The sequence below is a fragment of the Ranitomeya imitator genome, chromosome 6, assembly GCF_032444005.1.
Source record: "Ranitomeya imitator isolate aRanImi1 chromosome 6, aRanImi1.pri, whole genome shotgun sequence".
Classification (NCBI taxonomy): Eukaryota; Metazoa; Chordata; class Amphibia; order Anura; family Dendrobatidae; genus Ranitomeya; species Ranitomeya imitator.
The window spans coordinates 573847275-573866958 of record NC_091287.1 but is presented as its reverse complement, the minus strand read 5'-3'; the positions used below and the strand labels follow the sequence as shown (position 1 = coordinate 573866958).

At 48.4% G+C, this 19684-nt stretch overlaps 1 protein-coding gene across 2 annotated transcripts in view; it reads left to right on the top strand.

Annotated features, from left to right (window-relative positions):
* Nucleotides 1–19684, top strand: part of PUF60 (poly(U) binding splicing factor 60) — a 54600-nt gene that overhangs the window by 21032 nt on the left and 13884 nt on the right. The window contains exons 3-4 of one of the 2 annotated variants that reach the window (XM_069732160.1): nt 9923–10012; nt 10360–10410. In XM_069732160.1, the coding sequence (XP_069588261.1) occupies nt 9923–10012; nt 10360–10410 (141 nt within the window). The remainder of the gene's footprint in view (nt 1–9922; nt 10013–10359; nt 10411–19684) is intronic. The other variant, XM_069732159.1, reaches the window with a different exon arrangement.

Below are 19684 nucleotides of genomic sequence, written 5' to 3'. Positions count from 1 at the left end.
ATCATGTATCTCTGTATACAGGGAGCTCCCCCTAGTGGTGACTGCAGACAGGATCTTATCATGTATTTCTGTATACAGGGAGCTCCCCCTAGTGGTGACTGCAGACAGGATCTTATCATGTATCTCTGTATACAGGGAGCTCCTCCTAGTGGTGGCTGCAGACAGGATCTTATCATGTATCTCTGTATACAGGGAGCTCCCCCTAGTGGTGGCTGCAGACAGGATCTTAGCATGTATCTCTGTATACAGGGAGCTCCCCCTAGTGGTGGCTGCAGACAGGATCTTATCATGTATCTCTGTATACAGGGAGCTCCCCCTAGTGGTGGCTGCAGACAGAATCTTATCATGTATCTCTGTATACAGGGAGCTCCCCCTAGTGGTGACTGCAGACAGGATCTTATCATGTATCTCTGTATACCGGGAGCTCCCCCTAGTGGTGGCTGCAGACAGAATCTTATCATGTATCTCTGTATACAGGAAGCTCCCCCTAGTGGTGGCTGCAGATAGGATCTTATCATGTATCTCTGTATACAGGGAGCTCCCCCTAGTGGTGGCTGCAGACAGGATCTTATGTATTTCTGTATACAGGGAGCTCCCCCTAGTGGTGGCTGTAGACAGGACCTTATCATGTATCTCTGTATACAGGGAGCTCCCCCTAGTGGTGACTGCAGACAGGATCTTATCATGTACCTCTATACAGGGAGCTCCCCCTAGTGGTGGCTACAGACAGGATCTTATCATGTAGCTCTGTGTACAGGGAGCTCCCACTAGTGGTGGCTGCAGACAGGATCTTATCATGTATCTCTGTATACAGGGAGCTCCCCCTAGTGGTGACTGCAGACAGGATCTTATCATGTACCTCTATACAGGGAGCTCCCCCTAGTGGTGGCTACAGACAGGATCTTATCATGTAGCTCTGTGTACAGGGAGCTCCCCCTAGTGGTGGCTGCAGACATGAACTTGTGTATCTCTGTATACAGAGGGCTCCCCCTAGTGGTAACTGCAGACAGGATCTTATCATGTACCTCTATACAGGGAGCTCCCCCTAGTGGTGGCAACAGACAGGATCTTATCATGTAGCTCTGTGTACAGGGAGCTCCCCCTAGTGGTGGTTGCAGACATGAACTTGTGTATTTCTGTATACAGAGAGCTCCCCCTAGTGGTGGCTGCAGACAGGATCTTATCATGTATCTCTGTATACAGGGAGCTCCCCCTAGTGGGGACTGCAGACAGGATCTTATCATGTATCTCTCTGTATACAGGGAGCTCTGTTATGAAAGGCAATTCAGTACCACAATGGACATAGCGGTCAGAGCACATACAGTGATCTGACAATAACCCAAAATCATAGAACGAGCTCTGAGTCGTGGGAACTCTGCAGACCGCAATCCCTAATCCTCTCCAAACAACACTAGAGGCAGCCGTGGATTGCGCCTAACTCTGCCTATGCAACTCGGCACAGCCTGAGAAACTAACTAGCCTGAAGATAGAAAATAAGCCTACCTTGCCTCAGAGAAATACCCCAAAGGAAAAGGCAGCCCCCCACATATAATGACTGTGAGTTAAGATGAAAAGACAAACGTAGAGATGAAATAGATTCAGCAAAGTGAGGCCCGACTTTCTTAACAGAGCGAGGACAGAAAAGGTAACTTTGCGGTCTACACAAAACCCTAAAGAAAACCACGCAAAGGGGGCAAAAAGACCCTCCGTACCGAACTAACGGCACGGAGGTACACCCTTTGCGTCCCAGAGCTTCCAACAAAAAATTAGACAAGCTGGACAGAAAAAATAGCAAACAAATAGCAAAGAAGAACTTAGCTATGCAGAGCAGCAGGCCACAGGAATGATCCAGGGAAAAGCAAGTCCAACACTGGAACATTGACAGGAAGCATGGATCAAAGCATTAGGTGGAGTTAAGTAGAGAAGCACCTAACGACCTCACCAGATCACCTGAGGGAGGAAACTCAGAAGCCGCAGTACCACTTCCCTCCACCAACAGAAGCTCACAGAGAGAATCAGCCGAAGTACCACTTGTGACCACAAGAGGGAGCTCTGCCACAGAATTCACAACAGAGCTCCCCCTAGTGGTGGCTGCAGACAGGATCTTATCATGTATCTCTGTATACAGGGAGCTCCCCCTAGTGGTGACTGCGGACAGGATCTTATCATGTATCTCTGTATACAGGGAGCTCCCCCTAGTGGTGACTGCAGACAGGATCTTATCATGTATCTCTGTATACAGGGAGCTCCCCCTAGTGGTGGCTGCAGAGAGGATATCATGTATCTCTGTATACAGGGAGCTCCCCCTAGTGGTGGCTGCAGACAGGATCTTATCATGTATCTCTGTATACAGGGAGCTCCCCCTAGTGGTGACTGCGGACGGGATCTTATCATGTATCTCTGTATACAGGGAGCTCCCGCTAGTTGTGACTACAGACAGGATCTTATCGTGTATCTCTGTATACATGGAGCTCCCCCTAGTGGTAACTGCAGACAGGATCTTATCATGTATCTCTGTATACAGGGAGCTCCCCCTAGTGGTAACTGCAGACAGGATCTTATCATATATCTCTGTATAGAGGGAGCTCCCCCTAGTGGTGGCTGCAGACAGGATCTCATCATGTATCTCTGTATACATGGAGCTCCCCCTAGTGGTAACTGCAGACAGGATCTTATCATGTATCTCTGTATACAGGGAGCTCCTCCTAGTGGTGGCTGCAGACAGGATCTTATCATGTATCTCTGTATACAGGGAGCTCCCCCTAGTGGTGGCTGCAGACAGGATCTTATCATGTATCTCTGTATACAGGGAGCTCCCCCTAGTGGTGGCTGCAGACAGGATCTTATCATGTATCTCTGTATACAGGGAGCTCCCCCTAGTGGTGACTGCAGACAGGATCTTATCATGCATCTCTGTATACAGGGAGCTCCCCCTAGTGGTGACTACAGACAGGATCTTATCATGTATCTCTGTATACAGGGAGCTCCCCCTAGTGGTGACTGCAGACAGGATCTTATCATGCATCTCTGTATACAGGGAGCTCCCCCTAGTTGTGACTACAGACAGGATCTTATCATGTATCTCTGTACACAGGGAGCTCCCCCTAGTGGTGACTGTAGACAGGATCTTATCATGTATCTCTGTATACAGGGAGCTCCCCCTAGTGGTGGCTGCAGACAGGATCTTATCATGTATCTCTGTATACAGGGGCTCCCCCTAGTGGTGGCTGCAGACAGGATCTTATCATGTATCTCTGTATACAGGGAGCTCCCCCTAGTGGTGGCTGCAGACAGGATCTTATGTATTTCTGTATACAGGGAGCTCCCCCTAGTGGTGGCTGCAGACAGGATCTGATCATGTATCTCTGTATACAGGGAGCTCCCCCCAGTGGTGACTGCAGACAGGATCTTATCATGTATCTCTATATAGAGGGAGCTCCCCCTAGTGGTGGCTGCAGACAGGATCTTATCATGTATCTCTGTATACATGGAGCTCCCCCTAGTGGTGGCTGCAGACAGGATCTTATCATGTATCTCTGTATACAGGGAGCTCCCCCTAGTGGTGACTGCAGACAGGATCTTATCATGTACCTCTATACAGGGAGCTCCCCCTAGTGGTGGCTACAGACAGGATCTTATGTAGCTCTGTGTACAGGGAGCTCCCCCTAGTGGTGGCTGCAGACATGAACTTGTGTATCTCTGTATACAGAGGGCTCCCCCTAGTGGTAACTGCAGACAGGATCTTATCATGTACCTCTATACAGGGAGCTCCCCCTAGTGGTGGCTACAGACAGGATCTTATCATGTAGCTCTGTGTACAGGGAGCTCCCCCTAGTGGTGGCTGCAGACATGAACTTGTGTATTTCTGTATACAGAGAGCTCCCCCTAGTGGTGGCTGCAGACAGGATCTTATCGTGTATCTCTGTATACAGGGAGCTCCCCCTAGTGGTGACTGCAGACAGGATCTTATCATGTACCTCTGTATACAGGGAGCTCCCCCTAGTGGTGACTGCAGTCAGGAGCTTATCATGTATCTCTGTATACAGGGAGCTCCCCCTGGTGGTGGCTGCAGACAGGATCTTATCATGTAGCTCTGTATACAGGGAGCTCCTACTAGTGGTGACTGCAGACAGGATCTTATCATGTATCTCTGTATACAGGGAGCTCCCCCTAGTGGTGACTGCAGACAGGATCTTATCATGTACCTCTGTATACAGGGAGCTCCCCCTAGTGGTGACTGCAGTCAGGAGCTTATCATGTATCTCTGTATACAGGGAGCTCCCCCTAGTGGTGACTGCAGACAGGATCTTATCATGTAGCTCTGTATACAGGGAGCTCCTACTAGTGGTGACTGCAGACAGGATCTTATCATGTATCTCTGTATACAGGGAGCTCCCCTAGTGGTGGCTGCAGACAGAATCTTATCATGTATCTCTGTATACAGGGAGCTCCCCCTAGTGGTGGCTGCAGACAGGATCTTATCATGTATCTCTGTATACAGGGAGCTCCCCCTAGTGGTGGCTGCAGACAGAATCTTATCATGTATCTCTGTATACAGGGAGCTCCCCCTAGTGGTGGCTGCAGACAGGATCTTATCATGTATCTCTGTATACAGGGAGCTGCCCCTAGTGGTGACTGCAGACAGGATCTTATCATGTATTTCTGTATACAGGGAGCTCCCCCTAGTGGTGACTGCAGACAGGATCTTATCATGTATCTCTGTATACAGGGAGCTCCCCCTAGTGGTGGCTGCAGATAGGATCTTATCATGTATCTCTGTATACAGGGAGCTCCCCCTAGTGGTGGCTGCAGACAGGATCTTATCATGTACCTCTATACAGGGAGCTCCCCCTAGTGGTGGCTGCAGACAGGATCTGATCATGTATCTCTGTTTACAGGGAGCTCCCCCTAGTGGTGGCTGCAGACAGGATCTTATGTATTTCTGTATACAGGGAGCTCCCCCTAGTGGTGGCTGTAGACAGGACCTTATCATGTATCTCTGTATACAGGGAGCTCCCCCTAATGGTGACTGCAGACAGGATCTTATCATGTACCTCTATACAGGGAGCTCCCCCTAGTGGTGGCTACAGACAGGATCTTATCATGTAGCTCTGTGTACAGGGAGCTCCCACTAGTGGTGGCTGCAGACAGGATCTTATCATGTATCTCTGTATACAGGGAGCTCCCCCTAGTGGTGACTGCAGACAGGATCTTATCATGTACCTCTATACAGGGAGCTCCCCCTAGTGGTGGCTACAGACAGGATCTTATCATGTAGCTCTGTGTACAGGGAGCTCCCCCTAGTGGTGGCTGCAGACAGGATCTTATCATGTATCTCTGTATACAGGGAGCTCCCCCTAGTGGTGACTGCAGACAGGATCTTATCATGTACCTCTATACAGGGAGCTCCCCCTAGTGGTGGCTACAGACAGGATCTTATCATGTAGCTCTGTGTACAGGGAGCTCCCCCTAGTGGTGGCTGCAGACATGAACTTGTGTATCTCTGTATACAGAGGTCTCCCCCTAGTGGTAACTGCAGACAGGATCTTATCATGTACCTCTATACAGGGAGCTCCCCCTAGTGGTGGCTACAGACAGGATCTTATCATGTAGCTCTGTGTACAGGGAGCTCCCCCTAGTGGTGGTTGCAGACATGAACTTGTGTATTTCTGTATACAGAGAGCTCCCCCTAGTGGTGGCTGCAGACAGGATCTTATCATGTATCTCTGTATACAGGGAGCTCCCCCTAGTGGGGACTGCAGACAGGATCTTATCATGTATCTCTCTGTATACAGGGAGCTCTGTTATGAAAGGCAATTCAGTACCACAATGGACATAGCGGTCAGAGCACATACAGTGATCTGACAATAACCCAAAATCATAGAACAAGCTCTGAGACGTGGGAACTCTGCAGACCGCAATCCCTAATCCTCTCCAAACAACACTAGAGGCAGCCGTGGATTGCGCCTAACTCTGCCTATGCAACTCGGCACAGCCTGAGAAACTAACTAGCCTGAAGATAGAAAATAAGCCTACCTTGCCTCAGAGAAATACCCCAAAGGAAAAGGCAGCCCCCCACATATAATGACTGTGAGTTAAGATGAAAAGACAAACGTAGAGATGAAATAGATTCAGCAAAGTGAGGCCCGACTTTCTTAACAGAGCGAGGACAGAAAAGGTAACTTTGCGGTCTACACAAAACCCTAAAGAAAACCACGCAAAGGGGGCAAAAAGACCCTCCGTACCGGACTAACGGCACGGAGGTACACCCTTTGCGTCCCAGAGCTTCCAACAAAAAATTAGACAAGCTGGACAGAAAAAATAGCAAACAAATAGCAAAGAAGAACTTAGCTATGCAGAGCAGCAGGCCACAGGAATGATCCAGGGAAAAGCAAGTCCAACACTGGAACATTGACAGGAAGCATGGATCAAAGCATTAGGTGGAGTTAAGTAGAGAAGCACCTAACGACCTCACCAGATCACCTGAGGGAGGAAACTCAGAAGCCGCAGTACCACTTCCCTCCACCAACAGAAGCTCACAGAGAGAATCAGCCGAAGTACCACTTGTGACCACAAGAGGGAGCTCTGCCACAGAATTCACAACAGAGCTCCCCCTAGTGGTGGCTGCAGACAGGATCTTATCATGTATCTCTGTATACAGGGAGCTCCCCCTAGTGGTGGCAGCAGAGAGGATATTATCATGTAGCTCTGTATACAGGGAGCTCCCCCTAGTGGTGACTGCAGACAGGATATTATCATGTATCTCTGTATACAGGGAGCTCCCCCTAGTGGTGGCTGCAGACAGGATCTTATCATGTATCTCTGTATACAGGGAGCTCCCCCTAGTGGTCGCTGCAGACAGAATCTTATCATGTATCTCTGTATACAGGGAGCTCCCCCTAGTGGTGACTGCAGACAGGATCTAATCATGTATCTCTGTATACAGGGAGCTCCCCCTAGTGGTCGCTGCAGACAGGATCTTATCATGTATCTCTGTATACAGGGAGCTCCCCCTAGTGGTGGCTGCAGACAGGATCTTATCGTGTATCTCTGTATACAGGGAGCTCCCCCTAGTGGTGACTGCAGACAGGATCTTATCATGTACCTCTGTATACAGGGAGCTCCCCCTAGTGGTGACTGCAGTCAGGAGCTTATCATGTATCTCTGTATACAGGGAGCTCCCCCTAGTGGTGGCTGCAGACAGGATCTTATCATGTATCTCTGTATACAGGGAGCTCCCCCTAGTGGTGGCTGCAGACAGGATCTTATCATGTATCTCTGTATACAGGGAGCTCCCCCTAGTGGTGACTGCAGACAGGATCTTATCATGTATCTCTGTTTACAGGGAGCTCCCCCTAGTGGTGACTGCAGACAGGATCTTATCATGTATCTCTGTATACCGGGAGCTCCCCCTAGTGGTGACTGCAGACAGGATGTTATCATGTATCTCTGTATACAGGGAGCTCCCACTAGTGGTGGCTGTAGACAGAATCTTATCATGTATCTCTGTATACAGGGAGCTCCCCCTAGTGATGACTGCAGACAGGATCTTATCATGTATCTCTGTATACAGGGAGCTCCCCCTAGTGGTGACTGCAGACAGGATCTTATCATGTATCTCTGTATACAGGGAGCTCCCCCTAGTGGTGACTACAGACAGGATCTTATCATGTATCTCTGTACACAGGGAGCTCCTACTAGTGGTGACTGCAGACAGGATCTTATCATGTATCTCTGTATACAGGGAGCTCCCCCTAGTGGTGACTACAGACAGGATCTTATCATGTATCTCTGTATACAGGGAGCTCCCCCTAGTGGTGACTACAGACAGGATCTTATCATGTATCTCTGTATACAGGGAGCTCCTACTAGTGGTGACTGCAGACAGGATCTTATCATGTATCTCTGTATACAGGGAGCTCCTACTAGTGGTGACTGCAGACAGGATCTTATCATGTATCTCTGTATACAGGGAGCTCCTCCTAGTGGTGACTGCAGACAGGATCTTATCATGTATCTCTGTATACAGGGAGCTCCTCCTAGTGGTGACTGCAGACAGGATCTTATCATGTATCTCTATATACAGGGAGCTCCCCCTAGTGATAGCTGCAGACAGAATCTTACCATGTATCTCTGTATACAGGGAGCTCCCCCTAGTGGTGGCTGCAGACAGAATCTTATCATGTATCTCTGTATACAGGGAGCTCCCCTAGTGGTGGCTGCAGACAGAATCTTATCATGTATCTCTGTATACAGGGAGCTCCCCCTGGTGGTGGCTGCAGACAGGATCTTATCATGTATCTCTGTATACAGGGAGCTCCCCCTAGTGGTGAATGCAGACAGGATCTTATCATGTATCTCTGCATACAGGGAGCTCCCCCTGGTGGTGGCTGCAGACAGGATCTTATCATGTATTTCTGTATACAGGGAGCTCCCCCTAGTGGTGGCTGCAGACAGGATCTTAGCATGTATCTCTGTTTACAGGGAGCTCCCCCTAGTGGTGGCTGCAGACAGGATCTTATCATGTATCTCTGTATACAGGGAGCTCCCCCTAGTGGTGGCTGCAGACAGGATCTTATCATGTATCTCTGTATACAGGGAGCTCCCCCTAGTGGTGACTGCAGACAGGATGTTATCATGTATCTCTGTATACAGGGAGCTCCCACTAGTGGTGGCTGTAGACAGAATCTTATCATGTATCTCTGTATACCGGGAGCTCCCCCTAGTGGTGGCTGCAGACAGGATCTTATCATGTATCTCTGTATACAGGGAGCTCCCCCTAGTGGTGACTGCAGACAGGATCTTATCATGTATCTCTGTATACAGGGAGCTCCCCCTAGTGGTGGCTGCAGACAGGATCTTATCATGTATCTCTGTATACAGGGAGCTCCCCCTAGTGGTGGCTGCAGATAGGATCTTATCATGTATCTCTGTATACAGGGAGCTCCCCCTAGTGGTGACTGCAGACAGGATCTTATCATGTATCTCTGTATACAGGGAGCTCCCCCTAGTGGTGGCTGCAGACAGGATCTTATCATGTATCTCTGTATACAGGGAGCTCCCCCTAGTGGTGGCTGCAGATAGGATCTTATCATGTATCTCTGTATACAGGGAGCTCCCCCTAGTGGTGGCTGCAGACAGGATATTATCATGTATCTCTGTATACAGGGAGCTCCCCCTAGTGGTGGCTGCAGACAGGATCTTATCATGTATCTCTGTATACAGGGAGCTCCCCCTAGTGGTGGCTGCAGACAGGATCTTGTGTATCTCTGTATACAGGGAGCTCCCCCTAGTGGTGGCTGCAGACAGGATCTTGTGTATCTCTGTATACAGGGAGCTCCCCCTAGTGCCCAGCATGTTCTGTTTTTAGTGCATTTCTCTTCTGGGCATTATATAATCGGCGCTTTACCTGTCGTCCTTTTCCCTGTATATATGACTGGCGATGCTTCCAGTTGACTCTCTGGGGTGGAAGGTTTAGTACTTGCAGTTCTTGTCTTTATGCTGGGACGTGCTGTGTCTCTGGTGGAGTTTGTTCGTTTCGTACTTGTCAGGAAGCTGTCAGGCCTCCGTCTGTTGTTGCTTCTGTGGGTACAGACCACCGACCATCATGTCAGAATCATATTGGGCTCATTATCACTAAAACCAGCGCCAGAACCTCCTTGGGCTTCTCCCGCTTCTATTTTATAGAGCTCGCCCCAGTGCTGGACGACCACCGTGAGTGGGACAGGTGACCCTCCTGGCCCAAGTCCTAGAGAGGTAAGGTGAGGGCCCTCTGTAGTGCAGCGTGACTCTGGACCGAAGCTGGCACTGCCGGACGTGGAGGCGTTTCGCCAGCCCTGGTACCCACTCTGAAGTCTGGCTTCTTGTGCTGTCGGCTGCCCGTTTCGCCCCGTTCTCATGTTTCTTTATGACTTCTTCACAGGCAAAGAAATATGCAATGGAGCAAAGTATCAAGAGCGTGTTGGTGAAGCAGACCATCGCCCACCAGCACCAGCAGCTCACCAACCTCCAGGTAGGTGGCGCCGTCTGCCTCCAGCCCCTTCTGGGCACTGTGCACACTGCTGTTACTTTTATTTCCTCCCTTTCTTTATTTACCGTGATGTGGATTATTTTTGAGTGAAGTGCTAGAACTCCGAGAGGTCCTCCCCCTCCCCCGACGGGTGAATGGCCACCTGTAGACTAATGTCTGGGGCTTGTTTCCCTCCCGAGGCTGTAAGCCCCCTGCCCCAATGGTGTAAGCCCCTCTCGGAGGACGCGCAGACCCCATTGTTTCTACAGGTTCTCTGTGACTTGTCTACTTGAATAGAGCGGAGCGCGGAGGAGCGGCGCGGACTGAACTCTGTCTTTACTGTCTTTCAGATGGCAGCAGTGACAATGAGCTTTGGAGATCCACTCTCACCTTTACAATCGGTCAATAGAAATATTCACTTCTTCTGGGGCACCATTCCTGTGTGGTGGGCGGAGGGGTGGGCTGGGTGTGGATACCTGAGGAGGAGAGGGGCTTAGACATGTACCCAAGGTGGAAGGTAAGGGGTCAGCACGCTCCGGTGCCGCCACTGCAGCAAGGATTCCATTGCACATCATAAGTGTTGGTGTAAGGGCGGCGGGTGGTCAGGGGGCGAGCAGGGGGCCGCTCCTCCTACATCTGGCCGCGTCCCCAGGGGGTGACAATGAGAGAGTGCGCGGGGGAGGGGCCTGCACTCATATTCAGCGCTGTGCCCGAGGCTCCAGACACAGAAGGGTTAAAAGATCGTTATCAATTACCAAGCAATTAAGAGGAGTGTGAATTGTGACCGCCCGTCACCTCCACCGTCAGGGTCTGGTGACCGCCCGTCACCTCCACCGTCAGGGTCTGGTGACCGCCCGTCACCTCCACCGTCAGGGTCTGGTGACCGCCCGTCACCTCCACCGTCAGGGTCTCGTGACTGCCCGTCACCTCCACCGTCAGGGTCTGGTGACCGCCTGTCACCTCCACCGTCAGGGTCTGGTGACCGCCTGTCACCTCCACCGTCAGGGTCTGGTGACCGCCTGTCACCTCCACCGTCAGGGTCTGGTGACCGCCCGTCACCTCCACCGTCAGGGTCTGGTGACCGCCCGTCACCTCCACCGTCAGGGTCTGGTGACCGCCCATCTGATACTGATGATGGAGGCGACGGGCGGTCACCAGATACTGATGATGGAGGGGACGGGCGGTCACCAGATTCATATTTCCCTTCATCCTTCGCTGATAATGATGTGTTAACCCTTCTGTGTCTGCAGCGTTTCTCCGCGGCGGCCTGAGCCGTCTGCACAGTGCTGTATGTGGGTGGATTTGCGGCGCCCCCTGTAGGTTGTGGTGGTGATAGCCGGGCGGTGACCTGCAGGATGAGGCTCCTGTACACGCTGTGTGTGACTGTGCGGACGCTGCTGGCCGGGTTATGCTCTGGCCTCTGTGATGAATGTGCGCCGTCCCATCAGTTTACGCCACAGATTCGCACCCAGACGCCTCATTTTACCGTTAGGTGGATTCCTGTGAGCAGCAGAGAGCGCAGGACGGCAGGGAGAGCAGACACCTGAGCGCGGCCGATCACCCGACCGGGCAGCAGGAACCCTGTACTGTGAAGGTGCTGGGGCGATGGAGGAAAGCTCCAAGATAAAAGCCTAAAACAATCCTTAGGCGAAGTTCACACTGGCGTTTTTGCAGCATTTTTTTATGCAAATGTTCAGCTGCGTTCTCCGGCAGCAGCACAAGCCTCGTGCACCCGGCTGGGTTTTATGTCCTCAGGCTTTTGTGCTTTGTGTGTTTTTTTTGCACAATGGTGCAGTCTGTTCAGCAGTTATCACCCATTAAAATGAATGGATGGTGAAAAAAAAAAAAACGCATCAAAAATGCAGGTATCGGGTTTTGTTACCAAAACCTGTTTCTATAGAATAGGACTTAATTATCAGCATGCACAAGAGACACATCTACCATGCCAAAACCGCCGCAAAAACGCAAGGAAATCCAAGGAAAACATCAGGGTCTACAGCAGAAAAAACCTCAGTGTGAACTGACCTGTAATCTCCGAACCTGTAACATGAAAGCAGAACGAGCAGCGGAGATCACGGCCTAAAACATGTGCGGAATCGTCTCACCCGAAACCCCGGATATGTCATAAATGTCCAACAGATGCAGCTCCCATCAATGGCATCTTCCAAATGGAGCTGGGGGGCCAAGCATGAAAAACATCAATGTCATCAGCTCCAACAACCTGCACTCACTATTCTGCTGGTGCACTCACTGTGTACATACATTACATTACTGATCCTGAGTTACATCCTGTATTATACTCCAGAGCTGCACTCACTATTCTGCTGGTGCAGTCACTGTGTACATACATTACATTACTGATCCTGAATTACATCCTGTATTATACTCCAGAGCTGCACTCACTATTCTGCTGGTGCAGTCACTGTGTACATACATTACATTACATTACTGATCCTGAGTTACATCCTGTATTATACCCCAGAGCTGCACTCACTATTCTGCTGGTGCAGTCACTGTGTACATACATTACATCACTGATCCTGATTACCATCCTGTATTATACCCCAGAGCTGCACTCACTATTCTGCTGGTGCAGTCACTGTGTGCATACATTACATTACTGATCCTGAGTTACATCCTGTATTATACTCCAGAGCTGCACTCACTATTCTGCTGGTGCAGTCACTGTGTACATACATTACATTACTGATCCTGAGTTACATCCTGTATTATACTCCAGAGCTGCACTCACTATTCTGCTGGTGCAGTCACTGTGTACATACATTACATTACTGATCCTGAGTTACATCCTGTATTATACTCCAGAGCTGCACTCACTATTCTGCTGGTGCAGTCACTGTGTACATACATTACATTACTGATCCTGAGTTACATCCTGTATTATACTCCAGAGCTGCACTCACTATTCTGCTGGTGCAGTCACTGTGTACATACATTACATTACTGATCCTGAGTTACATCCTGTATTATACCCCAGAGCTGCACTCACTATTCTGCTGGTGCAGTCACTGTGTACATACATTACATTACTGATCCTGAGTTACCTCCTGTATTATACCCCAGAGCTGCACTCACTATTCTGCTGGTGCAGTCACTGTGTACATACATTACATTACTGATCCTGAGTTACCTCCTGTATTATACCCCAGAGCTGCACTCACTATTCTGCTGGTGCAGTCACTGTGTACATACATTACATTACTGATCCTGAGTTACATCCTGTATTATACCCCAGAGCTGCACTCACTATTCTGCTGGTGCAGTCACTGTGTACATACATTACATTACTGACCCTGAGTTACATCCTGTATTATACCCCAGAGCTGCACTCACTATTCTGCTGGTGCAGTCACTGTGTACATACATTACATTACTAATCCTGAGTTACATCCTGTATTATACCCCAGAGCTGTACTTATTATTCTGCTGGTGCAGTCATTGTGTACATACATTACATTACTGACCCTGAGTTACATCCTGTATTATACCCCAGAGTTGCACTCACTATTCTGCTGGTGCAGTCACTGTGTACATACATTACATTACTGATCCTGAGTTACATCCTGTATTATACCCCAGAGCTGCACTTATTATTCTGCTGGTGCAGTCACTGTGTACATACATTACTGACCCTGAGTTACCTCCTGCATTATACCCCAGAGCTGCACTCACTATTCTGCTGGTGCAGTCACTGTGTACATACATTACATTACTGATCCTGAGTTACATCCTGTATTATACCCCAGAGCTGCACTTATTATTCTGCTGGTGCAGTCACTGTGTACATACATTACATTACTGACCCTGAGTTACATCCTGTATTATACCCCAGAGCTGCACTCACTATTCTGCTGGTGCAGTCACTGTGTGCATACATTACATTACTGATCCTGAGTTACATCCTGTATTATACCCCAGAGCTGCACTTATTATTCTGCTGGTGCAGTCACTGTGTACATACATTACATTACTGACCCTGAATTACATCCTGTATTATACTCCAGAGCTGCACTCACTATTCTGCTGGTGCAGTCACTGTGTACATACATTACATTACTGATCCTGAGTTACCTCCTGTATTATACCCCAGAGCTGCACTCACTATTCTGCTGGTGCAGTCACTGTGTACATACATTACATTACTGATCCTGAGTTACATCCTGTATTATACTCCAGAGCTGCACTCACAATTCTGCTGGTGCAGTCACTGTGTACATACATTACATTACTGATCCTGAGTTACATCCTGTATTATACTCCAGAGCTGCACTCACTATTCTGCTGGTGCAGTCGCTGTGTACATACATTACATTACTAACCCTGAGTTACATCCTGTATTATACACCATAGCTGCACTCACTATTCTGCTGGTGCAGTCACTGTGTACATACATTACATTACTGACCCTGAGTTACATCCTGTATTATACCCCAGAGCTGCACTTATTATTCTGCTGGTGCAGTCACTGTGTACATACATTACATTACTGATCCTGAGTTACATCCTGTATTATACTCCAGAGCTGCACTTATTATTCTGCTGGTGCAGTCACTATGTACATACATTACTGATCATGAGTTACATCCTGTATTATACCCCAGAGCTGCACTTATTATTCTGCTGGTGCAGTCACTGTGTACATACATTACTGACCCTGAGTTACCTCCTGTATTATACCCCAGAGCTGCACTCACTATTCTGCTGGTGCAGTCACTGTGTGCATACATTACATTACTGACCCTGAGTTACATCCTGTATTATACCCCAGAGCTGCACTCACTATTCTGCTGGTGCAGTCACTGTGTGCATACATTACATTACTGACCCTGAATTACATCCTGTATTATACTCCAGAGCTGCACTCACTATTCTGCTGGTGCAGTCACTGTGTACATACATTACATTACATTACTGATCCTGAGTTACATCCTGTATTATACTCCAGAGCTGCACTCACTATTCTGCTGGTGCAGTCGCTGTGTACATACATTACATTACATTACTGATCCTGAGTTACATCCTGTATTATACTCCAGAGCTGCACTTATTATTCTGCTGGTGCAGTCACTGTGTACATACATTACATTACTGATCCTGAGTTACATCCTGTATTATACTCCAGAGCTGCACTTATTATTCTGCTGGTGCAGTCACTATGTACATACATTACATTACTGATCCTGAGTTACATCCTGTATTATACCCCAGAGCTGCACTTATTATTCTGCTGGTGCAGTCACTGTGTACATACATTACTGACCCTGAGTTACCTCCTGTATTATACCCCAGAGCTGCACTCACTATTCTGCTGGTGCAGTCACTGTGTACATACATTACATTACTGATCCTGAGTTACATCCTGTATTATACCCCAGAGCTGCACTTATTATTTTGCTGGTGCAGTCACTGTGTACATACATTACATTACTGACCCTGAATTACATCCTGTATTATACTCCAGAGCTGCACTCACTATTCTGCTGGTGCAGTCACTGTGTACATACATTACATAACATTACTGATCCTGAGTTACATCCTGTATTATACTCCAGAGCTGCACTCACTATTCTGCTGGTGCAGTCACTGTGTACATACATTACTGATCCTGAGTTACATCCTGTATTATACCCCAGAGCTGCACTCACTATTCTGCTGGTGCAGTCACTGTGTACATACATTACATTACTGACCCTGAGTTACATCCTGTATTATACCCCAGAGCTGCACTTATTATTCTGCTGGTGCAGTCACTGTGTACATACATTACATTACATTACTGATCCTGAGTTACATCCTGTATTATACTCCAGAGCTGCACTTATTATTCTGCTGGTGCAGTCACTATGTACATACATTACTGATCCTGAGTTACATCCTGTATTATACTCCAGAGCTGCTCTCACTATTCTGCTGGTGCAGTCACTGTGTACATACATTACATTACTGATCCTGAGTTACATCCTGTATACTCCAGAGCTGCACTCACTATCCTGCTGGTGCAGTCACTGTGTACATACATTACATTACTGACCCTGAGTTACATCCTGTATTATACCCCAGAGCTGCACTCACTATTCTGCTGGTGCAGTCACTGTGTACATACATTACATTACTGATCCTGAGTTACCTCCTGTATTATACTCCAGAGCTGCACTCACTATTCTGCTGGTGCAGTCACTGTGTACATACATTACATTACTGACCCTGAGTTACATCCTGTATTATACCCCAGAGCTGCACTCACTATTCTGCTGGTGCAGTCACTGTGTACATACATTACATTACTGACCCTGAGTTACATCCTGTATTATACCCCAGAGCTGCACTTATTATTCTGCTGGTGCAGTCACTGTGTACATACATTACATTACTGATCCTGAGTTACATCCTGTATTATACTCCAGAGCTGCACTCACTATTCTGCTGGTGCAGTCACTGTGTACATACATTACATTACTGATCCTGAGTTACATCCTGTATTATACTCCAGAGCTGCACTCACTATTCTGCTGGTGCAGTCACTGTGTACATACATTACATTACTGATCATGAGTTACATCCTGTATTATACCCCAGAGCTGCACTTATTATTCTGCTGGTGCAGTCACTATGTACATACATTACATTACTGATCATGAGTTACATCCTGTATTATACCCCAGAGCTGCACTTATTATTCTGCTGGTGCAGTCACTGTGTACATACATTACTGACCCTGAGTTACCTCCTGTATTATACCCCAGAGCTGCACTCACTATTCTGCTGGTGCAGTCACTGTGTGCATACATTACATTACTGACCCTGAGTTACATCCTGTATTATACTCCAGAGCTGCACTTATTATTCTGCTGGTGCAGTCACTGTGTACATACATTACATTACTGATCCTGAGTTACATCCTGTATTATACTCCAGAGCTGCACTTATTATTCTGCTGGTGCAGTCACTATGTACATACATTACATTACTGATCCTGAGTTACATCCTGTATTATACCCCAGAGCTGCACTTATTATTCTGCTGGTGCAGTCACTGTGTACATACATTACTGACCCTGAGTTACCTCCTGTATTATACCCCAGAGCTGCACTCACTATTCTGCTGGTGCAGTCACTGTGTACATACATTACATTACTGACCCTGAGTTACATCCTGTATTATACCCCAGAGCTGCACTCACTATTCTGCTGGTGCAGTCACTGTGTACATACATTACATTACTGATCCTGAGTTACCTCCTGTATTATACCCCAGAGCTGCACTCCCTATTCTGCTGGTGCAGTCACTGTGTACATACATTACATTACCGATCCTGAGTTACATCCTGTATACTCCAGAGCTGCACTCACTATTCTGCTGGTGCAGTCACTGTGTACATACATTACATTACTGATCCTGAGTTACATCCTGTATACTCCAGAGCTGCACTCACTATCCTGCTGGTGCAGTCACTGTGTACATACATTATATTACTGATCCTGAGTTACATCCTGTATTATACTCCAGAGCTGCACTCACTATTCTGCTGGTGCAGTCACTGTGTACATACATTACATTACTGACCCTGAGTTACATCCTGTATTATACCCCAGAGCTGCACTCACTATTCTGCTGGTGCAGTCACTGTGTACATATATTACATTACTAATCCTGAGTTACATCCTGTATTATACTCCAGAGCTGCACTCACTATTCTGCCGGTGTATAGATGACATATTTCCTGATGTTTGCGCTCTGCGGATGCTGAAGTAACAGGGGCTGCTGGGAGATTTCAGCAGTGGATTAGCTTTATGTGGAGCAGGTTTCCATCCTGTACGTTATGTTCTGCGCTTTGCCTGCTATTTGCACCTTTAGTCCGACCATGACGCGACCCCCTGATACTGCAGGGTCTGTGCTGTGCTCCGGATGGCTACTCCACACCACACACTATACAGTGATGGAGACAGCAGCACAGAGTATTTCAGCGCCGTGGCCTTTTATGTAGATTAGGGGAGGATTAGCGGCGCCGATGCTGGATTTTGTCTGACGAGGGTGTTGTCACCCGCAGCCACGTGCTTCCTGCTACCTCTCCCTTTTCCACTGCCCCCTTTGTGCCTTTTCTTTTTTATGAGGGGGTTCTCCTTGGACATTTGTGACAAATCCACATCCTCGTCAGTAAATGTCTGCGGGGTCTGGGCCCTCATTCTCCAGGACTGGGCTTTATTAAACCGTGCCCATAATGGAGAGGGGGTCGTGTAGGCGGGGACCTCTGGGTGGTCCCAGCGTCGGCCCGCATTCATGACACAATTCATGGGTGTCCGCAGTCAGACTACCCATTTAAATCTTGAGGATCGGAGGTCTCGTGCAGGAAAGTACCGAGAGACGAGGTCACATGTATGGAGGAGACAGGTTGTGGAGGGCTTTGTACGTCATGGTTAGGGTTTTGTACTGGAGCCTCTGGGTAATGGGGAGCCAGTGAAGGGATTGACAGAGGGGAGAGGCCGGGGAATAGCTGGGGGACAGGTGGATTAATCGGGCAGCAGAGTTTAGAATAGATTGGAGGTGTGCAAGAGTGTTCGAGGGGAGACCACAGAGCAGGAGGTTACAGTAGTCAAGGTGGGAGATGATGAGGGCATGGACTAGGGTTTTTGCAGATTCTTGGTTTAGGAATGTACAGATCCGTGAAATATTTTTGAGTTGAAGTCAGCAGGAAGTGGAAAGGGCTTGGATATGTGGTTTGAAGGAGAGATCAGCGTCAAGGATTACCCCGAGGCAGCGAGCTTGTGGGACTGGGGAGAGTGAGCATCCGTTTACTGTAATGGATAGGTCTGATGAATAATGATGAATTCTTTTTAATCAATGTAAAGTTTTAGAAATCTAGCAGAGAAGAAGGATGAAACAGACAGACATTGTGGGATTCTGGTTAGTAGGGTGGTGATATCTGGGCCAGAAAGGTAGATCTGTGTCATCATCATAGTTCCTCGGGTTTCAGTATCACCTCTATGAGAGGCTCCAGGCCAGAAGTGTAGATGGAGAAGAGCAGGGGTCCTAGAACTGAACCTTGAGGACACCAGCAGAGGGCGAGATGAGGAGGTGGTCTATGAGTGGGAGACGCTGAATGTCCGGTCTGTTAGGTATGACGAGATCCAGGATAGGACCGAGTCCGCGATGCCGAGAGATGAGAGGGTCTATAGTAAGGCCGGTGTCACTCTTGCAACTGCAATGCGAGAATCTCGCTCCTCAATACCCGGCACTGCCGCCGGCACTTGGGACTGGAGTGTGAGGCTGCATGTATTTCTATGCAACTGAACGATCCGATCCCCCAGGCGACAGTGCCGGGTATTGGGGCAAGAGACTCTCGCAAGTTTCTCGCATTACTGTTGCAAGTGTGACCTCGGCCTAAGAGGGAATAGTCCCCTGTGTCGAATGCAGATAACGGGTCCAGGAGGAGGAGGACCGATTAGTGTCTCTTGGATTTGCCGGTTACGACATTGGTGTCTTTAGTCAGGGCAGTTTCAGGGGGAATAATGCATTAGGAAGCCAGATTGCAAGGTGTCGAAGAGGGAGCAAGAAGAGAGATGGGAGGACAGTTCAAGATGGTCGAGTTGTTCCAGTAGTGTTGAGGCATGGGGAGAAGTGATATGGGGCGATAGCTAGACCGAGACGATGGGTCAA